The sequence below is a fragment of the Rhinatrema bivittatum genome, chromosome 9 (genome assembly GCF_901001135.1).
Source record: "Rhinatrema bivittatum chromosome 9, aRhiBiv1.1, whole genome shotgun sequence".
NCBI classification, from domain to species: Eukaryota; Metazoa; Chordata; class Amphibia; order Gymnophiona; family Rhinatrematidae; genus Rhinatrema; species Rhinatrema bivittatum.
This window is the reverse complement of record NC_042623.1, coordinates 42,271,727-42,285,994: the sequence shown is the minus strand read 5'-3', so window position 1 is coordinate 42,285,994 and position 14,268 is coordinate 42,271,727. Positions and strand designations below refer to the sequence as shown.

Genomic DNA, 14,268 nt, shown 5'->3' with positions numbered 1-14,268 from the left:
ATGTCACTGGGACCGACCAATAGCAGCGGTCGGTCTCGGTGACATAGTGAGGGCAAAGGGCTATTTTTTTATTTCCTAGCAGCATCGGTGGGAGAGGCAGGGGAATCCTCTCCTCAACTATCGCTGGTGGCTCCCTGACCCGTGGAGGTGCAGAAAGGCACTTGCACCAAGGAGGAGCCTCTGGTTCTGGTACAGGTCTTCTGCCGGTTTTATTTTGCTTATGCACAAAGCTTGTTTAGTAGAACAAGCTGTGGAAGATGCTGGCTTTCGGCCCCAGTCTCCATGGATTCTCGGCCAGTCAAGAGACCTGAGCTGTTGAGAAGTTGTTCAGCCCTTCGATGATTTTCGGTGCCGGATGTTGAATGGATCCGGGCCTAAATGCGCTGGAGGTGCATGTGGTAGGCCACAGCAGCAGTTCTTTTCCTGCGTGCATAGGTATGTACGTGCAGTGTCGCCGCATGGCGTTTGCATACGCATTGACCTGTGCACATAATGCCACAGCCTAGATTTGAGTGCGTACATCTGCAGCCTAGATGTGAGTGCATATTTGCACAGGTCCTTGAGCACGTATTTGCATAGGTACTTGTGCACATAAGGCCGTGACCTAGACTGGAGCACTTATTTGCGCGGGTACTTGTACACATGAGACTGCAGCCTACACTTGAGCGTATATTTGTGCAGGTACCTGTGCGCATACGACCACAGCCTATATGATCTTGTATTTGCGCAGGTGGTTGTGAGCATACGACCGCAACCTAGTCTGGAGCACATATTTGCGTGCTTCCTGCAGGAGTGTGTGTGTGTGTATGCCTGGATGAAATTGGTGTGCACGCAGGAGGCCGCCTAGAATCGAAGTTCAGGAGAGTTAGGTGCTGTGGATGGACAGGTTCCATCCTGCTCGTCCTGTGAGAAAAAACGTTATAGAAGTGCCAACAATGATCAGTTAGAGTGTAATCTAATATAAAGCTATTTGCTGAATTTTGTTTACATGTAGGATAAAACGTCTCTCTTGCAGTTCATATATAAAGTTAACTTTCTAAGATGTATCCAATAAGAACATAGTAAAAAAAAGAAAAAAACTAAGTGCTGAGTGCACGAGCTTATTTACTTTCTTCGTTCTCTTTATAAAAAGCCTGTTTAAAAAGCCAAGTTTTTAAACTTCCTTTGAATAGTTTAAAATTTCTCTGCAGGAGGACTTACTGGCTGGAGCACTCTCGAAAGAGAGAGAGGTTTTGGGGCCTGAATCGCTGCATTTTTCTCCTGTTGAGAGCGTTACCATCTGCATCGGCTCGAGGCCACGCCCCCGGAAGTGACATCAGCGCCGGGTCGAACGCTGGTATAAATTCAGCGAAGGGATAACCTGACTTGGAGGACTTACTGGCTGGAGCACTCTCGAAAGAGAGAGAGGTTTTGGGGCCTGAATCGCTGCATTTTTCTCCTGTTGAGAGCGTTACCATCTGCATCGGCTCGAGGCCACGCCCCCGGAAGTGACATCAGCGCCGGGTCGAATGCTGGTATAAAATTAAGACAAGTGCGGCGCGCAGCCGCCGGGGCGCTGCCGAAGCCGCGCGCCAAAGGGGCGCGCCCCTTGGTAAAAAAAATTTTCTTAGTGTCTTCTCCTGTCTTTATGGGCAGGAAAAGAAAATCTAAAAATTGGACTTCAACACCGGCGTCTATGGAAGGCAGGGGACTGATGGATCAGCATGTAGTAAGGCGGGTAAGTCAAGATACTCGCAATACTATTCCAGAGATATCATTTTCCTCAGGTGCTTCTGATAGCCCAAGCCACCAGTTACAATCTCAACCCTTTATAGAAGCGAAGTCACCTATTCCATCAAGTTCGGAGGTGGTAGAAATCAACGTGGAATCTCCCTTAATGGGAGAACAGGACGCAAATGAAATGGTATCCAAAGGGGAAGCAGAACTACAAATATTAAGTTCTGCACCATTGGATCCACATAACATAACTCTGACTGATGTTTGGAAGGCTATTAATGATCTCCAGAAGGTTGTGTCGGGGTTTATGTTACAAACTAATAAAGGGAGTGTAGAAATGAAAAATGTCCTACAAAAATGTGATAGTCGGTTAAAACAACTGGAAGATACAGGAAAAGTCACTACAGATCAGATAATAAAATTACAGACAGCAAGTAACTCCTTTATTAAGGATAGTTTAAGTAGTCAGAGACAGATTGAGAGTCTGGAAAACGAGAATAGGATTAGAAACTTAAGGTTCTTAAATTTTCCTATGACGAGACTTCTCTCTGCTATAGAATTATTAAAAAAATATCTTAAAGAGAACCTGGCTATATTAGATGTAGATGATAAATCTGTATCAAAAATTTATTATATATTAACCTCAAAGATCAAGAGACAGGAAGGAGATGATGGGATGGACAGTATACAACAAGAGTCCCCCAATTTAACCTCCTTCCTAGAGTCATCTATAGATGATATTCCTCAGCGTGCTACCCTTTTAGTAACTTTCTGTAGAGAAAGGGATAAGGTACACATACTGCAGAAGTATTTTAGAAATAGGGAACTTCTATTTTGTGGACATAAAGTCCAAGTGTTTCCAGATGTGTCACGATCTACACAATACAGGAGGAAACAATTTCTTTCCTTGAAAACTAGAGTTTTGGCCCTAGGGGCAACATTTTTTCTTAAGTTTCCCTGTAAATGCCTGGTGATTCATCAAAGGAATAAATTTATTTTTCATGATCCAACACATCTGGAAGTATTTCTTGTAGATAAGGAAACGGGTTGAGTTATATAGTAACTACATTAAAAATAATAATCCAGTAAAAAGTTATTGTTTATATAACATTTGCTTGTTAAAAATTGCCTTCTTAGTGCCTCCCATTTAGGGGACTATAAATTTGCATTATAGTTGTGAATCTTGAAGAATTTGTTTTTTCTTTTTTGTTATGTCTAATGCAAATTGTTTCCTGTTTTTTTTTGCATATGTTTTAATTTGTAAAAAATTCCAATAAACTATAAATAAAAAAAAAAAAAAAATTTCTCTGCAGTCTTATCTCAAGAGACATTGGGGTACATTTTAAAACATAGCGCACAAGCGTACTTTTGTTCTCGCACCAGGCGCGAACAAAAGTTCGCCAGATTTTATAAGATACGCGCGTAGCTGCACGTATCTTATAAAATCCTGGGTCGGCATGCGCAAGAGGGTGCACATTTGTGTAACTTGCGCGCGCCGAGCCCTGCGCGCGCTGCCCATTCCCTCCACCTCCCCCCCCCCCCCTTCCCCTCCCTTCCCCTACCTAACCCACCCTCCTGGCCCTATCTAAACCCCCTCCCCTACCTTTGTCGCAGAAGTTACGCCTGCTCGAAGCAGGCGTAACTTTGCGCGCGCGCGCCGGGCCAGCTGCCCAGCGCCATGTTCCGGTGCAGGGGCTGGTCCGGAGGCTGCGGCCACGCCCCTGGAACGCCCCCGGGCCAAAACCACGCCCGCGGCACCGCCCCCGGATGACGCGCTGACCACGTCACGCCCCCGACACGCCCCTGGATGATGTGCCGATCGCGTCACGCACCCCGACACGCCCACCCCAAGAAAGCCCCGGGACGCACGTAAGTCCCGGGGCTTTGCGCACGCCGGAAGCCTATGCAATACAGGCTCGGCGCGCGCAGGGCCGTTTTAGAAGGGTTACGCTCGTACCTTATGCGCGTAACCCTTTTAAAATCCGGCCCATTGAATTCCACAAGATGGGTCCTGCCAAAGACAGTGCTCGCTCCCTGACTTCTGTAAGTCGTGCTGTCTTAACAGATGGAACAGTCAGTAGTGCCTTATTAGCTGACCTCAGATTTCTGTATGGTACATGTACACGCAGTGCTGTGTTCAGCCATTCCGCTTTTTCATCATGAATTAATATATGTATTGTACATAGTGCTTTATATTGCACTCTTTGTTCTATAGGTAACCAGAGTAATTCTGCTAGTGTTTCAGTAATGTTGTAATGTGGTCTCTTTTCCTTTTATCTGTAAGTATTCTTGCGGCAGAATTTTGCAATATTTGAAGCGGTCTTATAGTCGCATATGGTAATCCTAGTAACAGAGCGTTGCAATAATCAGTGCTTGCAAATATTAGTGCTTGTAAAACTGTTCAAAAATTTGATAGTGTTAATAAAGGTTTTAACTGCCTTAGAACCATTAATTTAGCATATCCTTCTTTTACTTTCAGTGATATATGTTGGTTAAGGTTCAGTTCTGGGTCTATTACGCCTAGGTTATGTACCTTCTCAGCTAATTCCACTGTTTGATTATTTTTAAGCATTATTGGTGTTTGAATTAGATTATTTTTTTTTTGTTCCAAGTGCAAGAATTCTGTTTTTTCAATATTTATCACTAGCTCCATTTGATTTAATAGCTGTTTGATTATGTCCAAATAAATATTGGCTAAGTTAATTGTTTTTTCAATTGTGTCGTCAATGGGTAAAATTAGCTGTATGTCATCTGCATATATATAATGTATGATTCCAAGACCTGCAAGTGGATGGCATAACGGTAAAAGGTAAATATTAAAAAGTGTCGCAGAGAATACTGATCCCGGTGGTTCTCCTGTTTGTAAATTTATTTTCTCTGACATTGTGTTTTTAATTTGCACCTGAAAAAATCTATTATTTAAATATGACTTGAACCAGGCAATTGTGTTACTATGCAGACCAATTTCTTCCAGTCTTTTGATCAGTATTTCATGGTTCACAATGTCGAATGCTGAAAATAGGTCTAATAAAACAAGAATGTAATGTGTTCCACTGTCAAAACCTCTTAAAATATTATTCAACAGTGAAAGTAATAATGTTTCAGTGCTGTAATGTTTGCGGAAGCCGTGTTGTGAAGGATATAGGATATTGTTACTTTCTAGGTGTTCTGATAATTCTTTTTGGACTGTTTTTTCTATTAGTTTCGCAATTAATGGTAAATTTGATACTGGTCTAGAGTTATTCAGGCTTTGGGGGTCCAAGTTTTTATTCTTTATGATCGGTTTAATTATTGCCCCCTTCAGGATATCAGGCATTGATCCTTCCTCTAGAGATAAGTTTATAATTTTTGTTAGTGTTGGGGCACCTATATTAGCTAATTTTTTTAACTCCATTATAAGTAAGGTGTCGATTGTATGGGGAGCAGGATTTAACCTTCTATATTTAGATCTATGATCTCCACTTCTAAATTTGACACCTCAGCAAACGAAGACCATTGTGTAACGTCTCTGGTTCACATTTTAACCTGTTGTTTAGTTGTGTTCGGGATTTTGGTTCTTAAATTCTCAATTTTATCTTTAAAAAACTGTGCTATTTCATTGCAGTGATTCTCGGGTAAATTCTGAGGAGAGTTCATTTTATCACTAGTAAGATCTTTAACTATGTTGAACAAGGTTCTTGAGTTATTTGTAAACTTTTCTATTTTAGAACTGAAATATTTCTTTTTAGCATCTAGGATTACTTTTTTGTAGTGAACCAGATGTTTTCGGTATTTCGTTAAATTTTCTGTTTTATTCCTTTTCCATTCTTTTTCCTTCTTTCTAAGATTTCGCTTAACTTCTTTTGTGTCTTCAATATGCCAGGGATTTATTTGTTTCGGTTCCTTGATGCAGATATTTTCTGTGGGGTTTATTTCATCTGCTAATTTATTAGTCCTATTCACCCATGCAGTTGTTGCAGTGCAGCTATCAGTGTAGTCAAAATTTGTTAATTTTTCCTGTAGTTTGTCTTTTAGTATTTCTATGTTTTAAGGTGGACGATACTTAAATTCAACTGGTTCCTTTCTTTGTTTCTCTATTGGTCCTGAATGTTTAATAGTAGATTGAATGAGGAAGTGATCTGACCATGGAATCTGAGTATAGTTTGTGTTTATATTTTCTAGAGAACTGCTGTTGATGAATGTCAAGTCTAAGGAATGCCCAGCTTTGTGTGTGGGTTTGTCTGTAATTAATTTGAATCCTAGTGCATTCATTATGTCATTCAGTGTCTGGCATGTATTTGATAATGGATTAAACGTCCATGTGAAGATTAAAATCTCCTAATATGATGGTTGGTTTTGATGAGTTTAGGTGAGTTGTAAAAAAAATTTGATTAGTGGAGAAATATTTAATTCCAGGAGACTAGGTGGGCAGTAAATAAGACACATTTGTATATCGCTAGTTCAAAAATGGCAATTTCATGATTCATTGGAGGTGTAGTTGGTAACAATTTGCATTTAAATTTCTTTTCAATGATTGGTATTAAGCCGCCATCTCTTCTATTTGTTCTAGGGATCGAGAAAACATCGTAATTTTTATTCACTATCTGGTTTTTTAAAACTGTATCTGGATTTTTTTTAGCCATGATTCTGTGATTACGATAAAATTAGATTTAATGTCATATAACAAATCTGTGATGATAGGAAATTTCTGATTGTGCATTATCGCTTGGATGTTGGGGCTCCAGCTTCCATGTGCTTTGGTGAGTGCGTTCTACGAGCAGAACGTTCCAGATTCCACCCAAGTTAAGGGGAGCTTAGGTACATTCCAGGAGTCTGGATTGATCTGGGTACATACAGGAAAAGGAAAATTGGTCCTTACCTGCTAATTTTCGTTCCTGTAGTATCACAGATGAGTCCAGAGACCCGCCCATTTACTGGAGGGTGGGGGGAAGTCTGCCACTCATAATGTTGCTTTGTACATAGTGCAGAATTGTTGGAGGTTTTCAATGCTGATCGCTTATGTTAAATTTGGGAATCTTTTTGGGCAACTTTACCTTCTTCTAGCTCGTTGGAGGTGAGGGAGTTTGCTTAGAAATTTATAGTTGTTGCTGGCATCTTGGCTTACATACAGGTCAGTACTGAGGGACTGCAGGTGGCACACTAGGTTATGTATGGTGTCAGTGAAACTTTCTCTGTCTCCATCTGCTGGCAGGGAGGTAAAACCCAGGAGTCTGGACTGATCTGTGGTACTATAGGAATGAAAATTAGCAGGTAAGAACCAATTTTCCTAATGTGCAGACAGAAGAATTTTTGTTTTCTTCTTTTTGTTCTTTTTCCATTTTGTTTTGTTTCATTTTTAGTGTGCACTATTTCGATTTAGTGCACACAAAACAAAATTAGCATGCACTAAAAAGTTAAAATGAAATAAATGAATGGACATCCCTGCTATTCCTGGAAAGAAGTCTCTGCCATCTGTATTCCATGTCTGGCATTGCTTTCCTGAGTTAAGGAAGACTGTGCCACAGCTCAGTGGTTTAGCCGTTCATGAGACATGCAGCAGGAGAGATGATCTTTCTATTCTAAACTGATCTATCCATTTAGGGAGTAATTTTGTAACACCAGCATACATTAGATGGCAGGTAGGTGCCATAGAGAAAGTACACGTGTAGTTTCCCTTTTGAAAATTACACCTGCTAAACTGTATGCTGTAATTTTCTGGAAAATTTTATGCGCAAACTTTTTAAAAAAATGCAGGAGTGCATGTGTTAAGTGCAAACTTCTCCCCATTTCTGGGTGCAAAACACTGTTTTAATCACACAGAAATCCCTTTGAAAATTCCCCTCCCTATGCTTTTTGCTTACAGATTACATCGTACCGGCAGTTAAAGGCACGTTTACCATTTCATTTTTTTTTTAGCCTTCGCCCTCCGGCTGTCCCTGATTTCAGTCTCCTTTCAGCGGTGTTCATGGATGCTATTGCAATTGCAGTCGTTGGCTTTTCCATGACAATATCGATGTCCAAAATCTTTGCACTTAAGCATGGCTACACTGTTGATGGCAACCAGGTAACTAAACTTAAGCTTGTATTTGTGCACTTCTTCCGATTAGCTTGCTCCTTCGTTATAAAGCTTGCTTTCCCTGTATCTGCTGTCTTCATGCTTTACCTGTAGTAATGGGATGCCTGCCTGGCTTCTGATGAAGGTCAGCACAGCACTGCCACGACTTACTTCTTAGACTGCTACTACCTTACTGGCCTAAATGTAAGATGCATATCCATAAATCCACCTGGCTGGCCAAAGTGCCCTTCCCTGTACAAACCCGCTGCTGTGGAACGCACTCCTTCTCTTCAACCTATCTCTAAAGATGCTGACCCTCTGACGCTTCAGATCTTCTCCAGATGGGCTCCCCACAAAGGCACCAATGCCAGCTGCTCCTCCATTGTGTCCCTCATCAAAGAAGTGCTTAAAGCCTGAGCTTCCCCAAAAGACGCTGACTGTTCCTCCAGCCACCTTTTTGCTAGGTCTGAAGGGGATGCAGGCATCACATCCAGGCCCAGTGTGGCTGGAGCCAGCAGCTTCCCGCTAGGCCCGGCATGGTGGAGCCAGTGGCTTCCCGCTAAACCCAAAGTGATGAGGTTCCACATCCAGGTGCAGTGGCATCACCTGGGGCCCAGAACAAGTGGAGGCAACAATATTTGGCCCAATTGGTCTGAGGAGGAGGCTATGTTTGGTATGAAACCAGGAAGGGGGAGGCCACATTCAGCCATTCAGGTCTCTGGAGGAGTTGGCAGTGACCAGTGTGGAGTTAGCAAAGAAACTTCTGCAGCAGATGGCAGGTGGAGGGGGGAGAAAGGATTGGGGGAAGTGGAAATTGTTATAAGGGAGGAAAAAGCATAGGAGGGCAAAGATAGAGAGGAGGAGGAAGAGGATAAAAAGAGGAGATAAAAATACTCATATATGCTTTTTCTAATTAGCTCTCCTGGAAGACAGGGGATCATCTTATATTTGAAGCTGTCTTATATTTGGCCAATATGGTAGTAGGAATGGCTAAGTAAAAAAAAGAAAAAAACTGTCAGTAACTTTATATACATACTATTATCTCCCCAGGAATGAAATAGAAAAGTAAATGTGAATCTTCATGTTTGGGTACATTTGCTGCTCATCCTGAAGTGGTTTCCACCAGCACAAACTAACAGATTCTTACCTCCTCTTTCACAGGATAGGAAAGAACCAGCTCGACAGGTTCAAGTAGACTATAGGCCCCACCTCCCTCTGATGTCATTTCCTGCCTCACTCCAGTCTTCTCTACCTGCACAGGAGGCAGCTGCTTCTTTAATGTTCATGAGGGCTCCTTTCTACTAGTTCTAAAGGGAGAGAGCCCAGAAATGACTGCGAGCAGTGGTGGATGCCCGGGCCACAGCAGCCATGGTGCTTACGATGGGGCCTGGTATGTAAAGAGTCCTGGATGGACCCAGGCTGCCCCAGCGAGGAGGCATGACTTGGAGGGGTGGGAAGGAGGCGGTCCCAGTGGAGAACTCTGAAGCTCAGCATGTAGGCGGCAGTGCAGTGAGTGAGGGGCACACAGGGCGCGCTTCTGCACCCTCTACTGTGATTCTGTCGCTAGGTTTCCAAACAGTATAACCCAGATATCCTGGCCTCAGCGAATGTCACAACCAGCAGTTTGGAGGCCCATTTCAAAGGGTTTAGACTCCTAACATTTGAAGTTAGGCTCCTAAATTGGCCCTTTTGAAAATTTACTAGGGCTGAGTGCCTAAATGTAGGCTCCCACATTTAGGGGGCTAAAAAGTGGGTGGCTCCAGGGGCAGCGTTGAGGCAAGGAAAACAGAGGCGCTTGGCACTGATTTTCAGAACCAGGCACCTAACTTAGGAGCCTAAATCTAGGTAAATGGATAATATGCCAACATTTAGGTAAATTTTCAGCTGAAAACTTAAGCTCCTAAATTTGACTGAAAATAGGGAACTAACTCAGGTGTGTAAATTTAGGATTTCACTTTTTTTTTACTACCAGCCTCTTATGTTTTTAGAGCATTTACTTTGAATTATATTTTATTCTTGTTATATATTTATAATCTTTTAACAAAATATTCAAGATATACCACCTGAAATACACAGCCTAGAGATTACAGAAGGAGAAGGAAAAGAAGGAAAAAGGATTAAAAAAAAAAAAAAAAAAAAATCAAACCACAACTCGCGATCAAGCTGCCACCGCCATGCTAAAGCAGCTGCCTCTCACCGTCCAGGGGCCACGTTGCCAGCTGCTGCGAGGTGCGGGTACAGGGGCGGATTGGCCTATCGGGGGATCGGGGCGGTGAATCCCCGGGCCGGTCGTCATCGGGAATCCACCCCTGTGCAGGTATCTCCCTCCCCTTTGCTGGGCTGAGCAGAGCCAACCTAGGGGACACGGACACCTTCTCTGCTTATCTCAGATCCATAACTCATTTTCTACCTCCCCTTCATAGATTAAAAAAGAGGTTTTTAGAACCACAATTGGTAAAAATCTAATTTGGGAAAGCGTAGTTTTTACTACCTGTATTTCAGTTTTTTCCAGTCCTACCCCTTCCTTTTCTAGAAGGCTTTAATGTCCCTTGTGGGATATTAGGCGTGGTGCATATACATCCATTATAGCTATGGAAAGCGCAGAGAGGGAGTGAGGGGACCCAAAGTCATGTTGAACCTGTCAGGCTGGGCTCTGCCTATGCTGTAAGGAAGGGGAAACAGCCCCCTTAGCCTGCATTAGTAGCACAAATATTTTACAGGTAAAAAAAAAAAAAAGACTCCTTTTTGTTTTTTTGTTATTGAAAAGGAGCTTATTGCCCTGGGAATATGCAACTCTGCTGGCTCCTTCTTCCAGACGTTTGTGATCACTTGCTCAATGTCTCGCAGTCTTGTTCAGGAGAGCACCGGCGGGAAAACTCAGGTGAGTGCATGCTGGAGGGTGATGGGTGTGTAGGGGAGTTTAGGGGAGGGCTTGTTGGAGGGGTCATGGGTTTGGAGGGAAGGTCGTGGGTATGTATGCTGGAGGGGGGTGATGGATGTGGAGAGAAGCTCGGATGTGTGTGCTGGAGGGGGGGGGGTGATAGATGTAGATGGTAGCTCGGGAGTGTGCATGCTGGAGGAAGTGATCGGTTAGAGGGACACTCAGGGAAGTACGTGCTGGAGTGGGTGATGGTTATGGCGGGAAGCAAAACCATGCTGAAGGGAGGCAATAGGTATGGATAAAAGCTCAGGGGAATGCGTGTTGGAGTAGGTGATGTGTGTGGAAAGTAGCTCTGGGGAGTGCATGCTGGAGTGGATAATAAGTGCAGAGGGAAGCTCAGGGGTGTGAGTGCTGGAGGGGGCGATGAGTGTGGAAGGAAGCCCAGAAATGTGCGTGCTGGAGGTGGGGTGATGAGTATGGAGGGAAGTTCAGGGGAGTGCATGCTGGAGGGGAAGATGTGTATCTCATTCCTTTTCAGAAATATATTTGAAGTAGGAGTGAATTTTATGAGGGACTGTAGTCCTCTTTTAAGAAATCTGTATGCATGCTTATTTCATCTTTAGACCCATTTAGTTCACACACAATTGTATCTGCAGGTCCAAATGATTTTACAATATTAAACAAAGAAATTGCAGAAATGTCTTGTGACCAGCAATAAATAAATATCCTGTTTTGGAAATGTTTCTATTAATTAATTTGTTTTTGCAGCTTGCAGGATTAATTTCATCCATTATGGTGCTGCTGGTTATCTTAGTCGTTGGGTATCTTTTTGAGGCACTGCCACAGGTATGTTTGGAAGTGCTGGGAAGTATGGGAGCAGTCAGCCATTTATGTTACTGTAGATAAGGAGACCCTGACATGGATCTCCTGGGCATTGGGGCCTGCAGGATGCACGGTGAAAATGATGTGTGCTCACGTTCCAGGTATAGGGAGGATGGCTCTGAGATCTATGGTTGACCCCCTTCTAATGCAGCCTCTGAGATGGCTTCCCTTCCAGCCATTGAAGGGATGGGAATTCCCCAGCATATTTATATGGAGAGAGGAGGGCGATAGACAAGAGGAGGAAGCAGAGGTAAAGTGGGGTGGGTTTGTACTGAGAGGCTAAGCCTGTCCAGTCTTTTTTTTACCCCACTCCGTGCATGATCCTGTAGCTCTGTCATCTCTAAAAAGAGCAGGAGGACAAACTTTGGTCCAGAGAGCTAATACCAGGACTGGATTAGTGTGTTGGAGAAATTTTGCACCAACTGGCAATCGTAAGAATGAGGGATCAAAAACCCAACTATTTCATTACTGGATACATAGCAAATGGAAGCAATGGTAAATTTCCTCCAACAAGAGTTGCACAGATTTTGTAAAAAAAAATATTGTAAATGCCCCAGGTGAGAGGCAATTGGAGAAAGGGCAGTCCAAACACATCCCTGATAGGAAACTCGATAAATGGGAAATATTTTAGGTTTCTACAGCTGGCTAGGGAATGAAATGTAGATTTATGTATTTTTTTGTTTATATTAGTGATTGCTGTAATTTTCAGTTATATTATTTTCCGCTGTTTTGGTATTTTGTTTTCTTGTTGATGTTTTTGTTTTTAATGGTACATTTTTATTGTTTTTATACTTATATGATGATGTATTGATTACCTGTTGTAACTTGCTTGGAGCTTTTTGTATGGTTGGGATATAAATCAAGTAAGTGAAATATTTAAGGGGAGAGAGATCTAAATCCCTTGGTGTACAAATCTGTTTAATAAATATTTATTTTGAAATACTTAGGGGGGGGACTTTTATAACAGGCCTCATAAATTTGCAGTTCTTATGCACCCAAGTTGCATCAGTTTTCAAAAGCAAACTCCTGCCTGTAAGTTCACTTTGATGTTGATTCCAGAACATGACACATGCACAGTTACACCTGCTATTTGGTGCTTGAATTTTCTAAGAGAATTTTGTGCACATAGAGGTCATTTTCAAAAGGATTTATGTGCTTAAAACATGGATGTTTTATTTTGAAAATTCAATTTAAAAAATTTGAATTTAAACCAGGTTTTACGGGTGTAAGTGCATGTTAAGCACATAAATGGGCTTTTGAAAATTGACATACTATGTGCTACCTTTACACCGTAAATTCTTTTTAAAGTTACCCCCTTTTTAAAATCATAAAACATGCATGCAAGTCTCAACCCTGCACAGTCATCAGCCCCTGGTACTCCTCTCCTTCATACCTGTAAACATACATTGTGTGTGAGCATAATTTTACGTACACATTGGTACTGCAGTTTTGGGTTTTTTGTTTGTTTTTTTTTTACAGGGCCATTTTTGTACCTGCAGAAGTCTCTTTGAAAATTACCATCTCGGAAGGTTTTATCACAGCCCGTACGCACGGACCTGACAGGAAAATTGGTTCTTACCTGCTAATTTTCGTTCCTGTAGTACCTCAGATCAGTCCAGACTCCTGGGTTTTGCCTCCCTTCCAGCAGATGAAGACAGAGAAAGTTTTGCTGACAGTGGCATATAACCTGGTGTGCCACCTGCAGTCTGCCAGTATTGACCTGTACCCAAGCCAAGATGCTACGTACCTAAACCAATATGCCTACACTTAACACATCTCTCATGAACGAGCAGCAAGATGTGGAAAACCCCTTAATGGAAACTATCCCGATCAACCTTTAGATCAAAAGGATACCAGAAAGTCAACCTGTGCCAACCTTCAGATCAAGCAGACTCTCCAAATTTCTCACCCCAAACTGGGCGGGTCTCTGGACTGATCTGTGGTACTACAAGAATGAAAATTAGCAGTTAAGAATCAATTTTCCTTTCTCTATACATACCCAGATCAGTCCAGACTCCTAAGATGTACCAAAACTTCCCTAAACAGGGTGGGACTGCGACCGCTCGAAACAGATTTTCACCAAAGCCCATGTTATCTGGAGTGTGTCTGGTGAAAGTGTGCAACGATTTCCACGCAGCCACCCTTCAAATCTCTTGTGGTGACACCTGCTGACATTCCCCCAGGATGCCGCTTGTGACTGAGTAGAGTGAGGCCTCAAGCCGATAGAAATCACGTGAGCCTGACATATGTACGCCAAACTTACCACCTCTCTCAACCATCGCACAATGGTGGCCTTCGAAGCCATCTGAGCCTTCTTTATGCCAGCCATATGACCCTTCTTTGCGCCACTCCATAGCACAAAAAGATGATCTGACAGCCTAAAGCTATTGGTGATGTTAAGATAACGTAACAAAGCACGCTTCCATTTCCACTTCTTATGAGGTACCAATGCGTCCAGGTTCGGAAAAGCTGGGAGCTCCACCGATTGATTCAACTGACAAAATGTCACCACCTTCGGCAGGAAAGAAGGAACTGTACACAACAAGACTCCTGCCTCGGTTATCTTTAGAAAAGGATCCCTGCATGACAGAGTCCACTTCCTCATGGTCAGATCCGTCCTGTGGCTCCTTTATTCTGAGCTCCTGCAGGACACAAGGAATTAGTGGCTATAGCTCTTCTTTGTGAAACCGACGAACCACCTTTGGATTGTCTCCTTCCACAGTAGGGGTTTGACCCCCGAGGTACCTCCACCAGA

The 14,268-nt window shown here is 42.7% G+C and overlaps 1 protein-coding gene across 12 annotated transcripts in view; it reads left to right on the top strand.

Annotated features, from left to right (window-relative positions):
• The window catches only part of SLC26A5 (solute carrier family 26 member 5), a 93,961-nt gene that overhangs the window by 63,502 nt on the left and 16,191 nt on the right, over positions 1–14,268 (top strand). For 10 of the 12 annotated variants that reach the window (XR_003858653.1, XM_029616132.1, XM_029616133.1 and 7 more), the window contains 3 exons: positions 7,612–7,759; positions 10,518–10,631; positions 11,400–11,477. Coding sequence is in view for 10 of the 12 variants with exons in the window: in XM_029616132.1 (XP_029471992.1) it covers positions 7,612–7,759; positions 10,518–10,631; positions 11,400–11,477 (340 nt within the window). In the remaining 2 variants the exon portion in view is untranslated. Of the gene's footprint in view, positions 1–7,611; positions 7,760–10,517; positions 10,632–11,399; positions 11,478–11,614; positions 11,746–14,268 lie in introns of those variants that run through there. The other 2 variants (XM_029616141.1, XM_029616142.1) reach the window with 2 other exon arrangements.